Source organism: Crocuta crocuta, unplaced genomic scaffold (genome assembly GCF_008692635.1).
Source record: "Crocuta crocuta isolate KB4526 unplaced genomic scaffold, BGI_CrCroc_1.0 scaffold273, whole genome shotgun sequence".
Taxonomy (NCBI): Eukaryota; Metazoa; Chordata; class Mammalia; order Carnivora; family Hyaenidae; genus Crocuta; species Crocuta crocuta.
The window spans coordinates 6,547,685-6,552,424 of record NW_027529425.1 but is presented as its reverse complement, the minus strand read 5'-3'; the positions used below and the strand labels follow the sequence as shown (position 1 = coordinate 6,552,424).

General features: G+C 61.6%; 1 protein-coding gene across 1 annotated transcript in view; it reads right to left on the bottom strand.

Annotated features, from left to right (window-relative positions):
• Nucleotides 1-4,523, bottom strand: part of INTS1 (integrator complex subunit 1) — a 27,921-nt gene extending 23,398 nt beyond the window's left edge. Inside the window, exons 1-6 of the mRNA XM_077758852.1 lie at nt 4,190-4,523; nt 3,370-3,660; nt 728-924; nt 503-640; nt 77-236; nt 1-11 (exon numbers count right to left, since the gene is read on the bottom strand). The exon at nt 1-11 is cut by the window's left edge and continues 98 nt beyond it. Coding sequence (XP_077614978.1) covers nt 1-11; nt 77-236; nt 503-640; nt 728-924; nt 3,370-3,660; nt 4,190-4,247 — 855 coding nt within the window. The 5' untranslated portion in view covers nt 4,248-4,523. The remainder of the gene's footprint in view (nt 12-76; nt 237-502; nt 641-727; nt 925-3,369; nt 3,661-4,189) is intronic.
• Between the last annotated feature and the right edge of the window lie 217 nt (nt 4,524-4,740).

Below are 4,740 nucleotides of genomic sequence, written 5' to 3'. Positions count from 1 at the left end.
GTGCCCTGGTTCTGCGGAGGGAGGTGAGCCCAGCCCTTCCTTCATGGAAACCCCGTCGCTCGCCAGTGTCTCTTACCAGCACTGAGGTCCCCGCCGCTGCGCCCTGCCTCCCCCTGCAAGAGCACACTTTTGGGGGGCATCTTGGTGTTAAATGCTGTCTGAATGTTGTCCACAAAGGTCTTGCAGTGCGGGCTGTCCACCCAGATCCGCTCCCCAAGGGAGTCCTCGATGTACACCTGCACGTGACACCACTCCACGCTCTGTGCTCCTGGTGGGCCGCTTGCTTCTGCCTGCCCTCTGCCACCCCCGGATATCCCAGCGCCCTGAGCAGGGGCCTCCCAGGGCAAACCTTCCCCCACCAGCACAGGGGAGACGCCCGAGGCCATTAGATATGCAGCCTCTGGCAAGAACACACCCAGTGTCATGTCCTCCTCCTCCGGGGGTCTGGCACCTGCCCCGTCACCTCAGAGCTGCGCTGAGCTCCCCAGAGAGGTAGCCTCACCTTGACAAAGATCTCAGGCCAGTTCTCATCCTCCTCGTATGCAGCCATGAGCAGGTTGCAGGCCAGCACGGACACCAGGCTATTCCCCTTGGCCTTGAAGTTGATGGAGGCATCACGCCGCAGGAGGCTGCACAGAGCCTGTAGGAGACGGTGTGTCGTCAGGGGAGGGCGGGAAGTGAGGAGGGCTCCACGGCCCGCCCCACCCCCTCCGCCCACAGCCCTCACCTCGATAACACCCTCTGTGGCGAAGATGTTGGGCTTGATCTTGGCCAGGTACATGAGGCTCAGGTACAGTGCGCTGTCTGGCTTGGCCCGGGTGGCCTTGAGCTGCTTGACGGCCCCACACAGCACACCCTCAATGCGGCCGTCGTTGCCCTCCAGCTCGGCAGCCTCAATCTCGTCTAGCAGCACCGAGGGCGGAACTGGCAGGCACAGGAAGGGCTGTGTCGGAGCAGGCGGCCACAAGCAGAACCCACCTTTGGGGTCCCCCCACAAAGCCACAGGACAACAGGGCGAACCATCAGAAACCCAGCAAGCGGGTCTCAGGGCTGTGCTGCGGCTGCCTCTTCTCCAAGGGGTACAACAGTAACCACCGGGACGGGAGCAAGGCAGGAGCCTCCAGGCTCAGGGCCCCGCCTGGGCCGACGACGGGCCGCAGTGGGGACAGGGCCCTACAGCCTCAGAGGGCCAGCCTAATCACCTCTAGACCTCTCACCACATCCCACACACCTACCCTGGAATTACCTGCTCCCAGAATATGTTTTTCTAGAAATGAGACAACCTTTTCTAAGTCATCCAGTTAACTGACGCAATGCCGTTCACACCGTCAACTTTCTTAGCAGCGGCTCCTTCTCTGGTCGTCCATCCCCTGATGGCGGCCGCCCTCATCCCTGCCCTCTCCCCACATCTGGCCTGCAGAGGGGTTTCTGCCTAACAGCCTTGGCAAATAATCCTGTCTGGGTTTTGACCCTCTCCCCCATGTTCACGTCCACCGTCTCTAGTCCTTCCTGCTTTCCACCCTCCTCATCATCTCACTTCAGCTGGACGCCGAGCACCAACCTCCCTGTAGTCAGTGGCAGGCCCGAGAAAGTGTGCCTCCTGAAAGCACGTTAGGGCCACCACGCCTTTTCCTGGCGCCATACTTGCCATTGCTCAGGTCCAGGTTATTTTCCAATCCCCTCTGTGGTGTCTGCTTTGACCTGAGAGATTTTTCCGGCTGTCTTTAAACATGCAAACACACTGAGGGAGGCCCTGCTGTCGACTGCTGAGCTAACTGAATGAGGACAGGGGAGTCAGCGATAATCACTGAACGCTTTCCGGGTGCCAAGGACATAAGAGAAGCAGGCAGGGCAGGTTTACGGGACTTCCTGAAAACCTTGACATTCCACATGCCAGGGGCTACGCACAGCTACGTGCAGCCTTCTGTTTGCTACAGATGTTTGTAAAGTGCCTCATCACTCAGAATGTGCCTTCCGCGCCATGCTCCATCTGCTCTCCGGAACCACTGCTTACGGGAGACACACAGCTACCAACTGGGAGAACCATGGCCTAAACAGGAACATCTGCCCTGTGTGTGCTTTCAGTGTTGGCCTGCCCTTGCTGCGCCTTGGGGGGGGGAGGGACCCTGAGAAGCACAGGCCCAGCCTGGAGGCCTCACCTGTGTCCCAAAGCACACCTAGCCTCAGCTGTGCCTTCCGCTCCCCATACCCCAGGGCTCCCTGTCGCCAACTACATCTAGCACAAGCATCTCCCCAGCGGCTAGCCTTGGTTCTCGCCCCCAGCACTGCCCCGACCTTGCCTGTTCCCCGGGCACGCTTCCTTCTCCAGAACCCAGGCCTCTGCCTAGCAGTTTACTCCCCACTGTCCTCGACCACCTGTCAAGATCCTAGCCAGCCTCTAAGGCTCCCCTGCACGTGACAATTCCCTCGTGAGCCTTCTCTGCCAATGCTGTCCCATGAGTACCTATGTGTTCAAAGCCTGGGGCTGGCTTGATACTTGACTGATCTGATCTACGGGGCATCAGGGAGCAGCCAGAGATAATCACTGGGAATATGGCACAGAAAAGAACAATCCTAGTTGCATATAGATCAAAAGCCTTTCTGTAAATAACACAGAGATAATGTACCTTCCCTTGATGTTAATATGGTGATGTTTCCTTCCTCACTAGGGAAAAAGTCAAGTCTTCCCTGTTGGTAAGGATTACTGACGTGCAGGCAGAGAGAGAGTCTGGCCCAGAACGCAGAGCCCCTAAGAACACGGTTCTGGTCAACCTCAGTCACTGCTGACCCCATACTCAGAGCGGGGCCCGTCGCAGGGAGGTGCTCCACAAGGGCACCGCATGAACAACCAAGCCAAGGACAGAGGCTGCTCACACAGGGCAGCAGCTGGCAGCGCAGGAGTGTCACACTCCGAACCAGCCCCCGCAGAGGGGAGATGGCCAAGCAGAGACAGCAAAGTCCATGTACTTCCCAGCGGCAGGGCACGGGCACAAGCCATGTGTGCTTCCCGGCTAAGGATCCTGAACCGTAAGTCCCCCTACCCTCACAGAGGAGGCCGCTGACACTGCAATGACACGCTCACTGTCCACTTGCTCTGCAGCCCACTGGGGCCCAAGACCCCTCCCCTCCCCCCCCCGCTGCCCGCTGCCCTGGGCCACGTTAACACTTTCCCATCTCCACCTGTCATAGAGCTGGGAAGCATAAGTGCAGTGGAGGCACCTGCATGAGATGTGTTCCCAGACGCAGCCTCTCCCCTCTCCCTCCCGCCTGTGCCGCACCCACGCTCTGCCTGCAAGCAGCGCTCCTGAGCCCCTGCCTACGGACACGCTGTGGGTTCTGCGCTCTGCGAGGTCCAAACACCAGCTTTACCTTCAATCGGGACTACAGACGGCTCTTTAATTGATGGTGAGATAGCGCGTTTTTCTGCTACGGCAGCCTCAGCCAGGCGCCCCAAGGCACTCAGAGGGGGTGTAGAGGAGAGCTTGGGGCGTTTGGTGAGGCCGGTCAGCGCGGAGGCACCGGCCAAGGCTGCAGCGGCATCCCGCTTGCGCTCTGAAGGCAGGCCGGAAGGGGCCGGCTTCAGCAGGCTGGACGCCGTTTTCGATTCATTGGCCTGACCCTTCGAGCCCAGAGCGATGAAGTCTCCCGGCGGAGGGTGCCCTGCAGAGATGGGTGGTGGGTGTGTTGGGGGCGGGGTGGAGACACGCGCACCTTTACACCGCGGCGGAGGTGGACAGGATGCTGCACAGGGACTCCAGCCTCCCTCTTGCTCAGAGGGGATCAAACGAGGGTCAGGGCAGGCAAAAACAAGGCCGCCAGCAAGCCCGCGTTAGAGCCGGTCTGGCGCGGTCAGTCACGCGGTGCTTACTACAGACCAGGCCCCTGCTTCGGGAGCGTCGGCTCACTCGATCTTAACAAGTTTCTGACCCAGGCATCCATCCTCTCGCTTTGCGGAGGAGGGAAACGAGGCACCGAGACGTACGGCCACCGCGCTAGCCAATGACCAAGCTAGATCTGTGCTGCCGTCCGTCCCCGGCCCCGGAGCTCCTCAGCTGCTTATGCAGCCTCGGATGTGCCCCGAAAGGGAGGGAGTCGGCCTCCTGGAGACGGTAGCAGCCGGCCCATCCGCCCTGGGACACCGTTCCAGGCCCGACTCCCGGGAACCCCGGCCGCAGGCTGAAGCCCACACCTGAGGGCTTGGCCGCCGCGCTGGGCCTGCGGACGGTCGCGGGCTTGGCCCGGTTCATTCTGTCCCCCTCCCCGCGCTGCTCCTCGCCGCCTTGGTGTCACCCGAGAAGAAGGCCGGCGCCGATCCGCCGCCGTCCCCTCGCTCGCTCATTCATTCATTCGTGCCCAAGCCGTCCGGGGCTGGGGCCTGCGGGCGAAGGGGCCGTGGCCCCGCAGGGCCGAGCGACTCAGAGGGGGCCGTGCGGGCGCCGCCTCAGATCCGCCGGGGAGGGATCGGGATCGCAGGCAGCCGAGGCACGGCCCACACACCAAGGGCCCAGAGAACCGCCTGAGCGGCCCCGCCAAAGCGGTCCCGGAATCGGAAGTCGCCCTCGCAGGCCTCGCACTACGACTTCCGTAATAACCGGAAGCAAAACAGCACGGCTTAGGCGGGTGGCACGGGAGGTGCCTGCGCACTGCCTGCAGCGCCCTCTGGCGGCGGGAGGCCAGCGGGGCCTCGCTGCCGCCAATCGGTCTAGCACCTGCCCTCTGCAGGGGAGGCTAATATGGTTT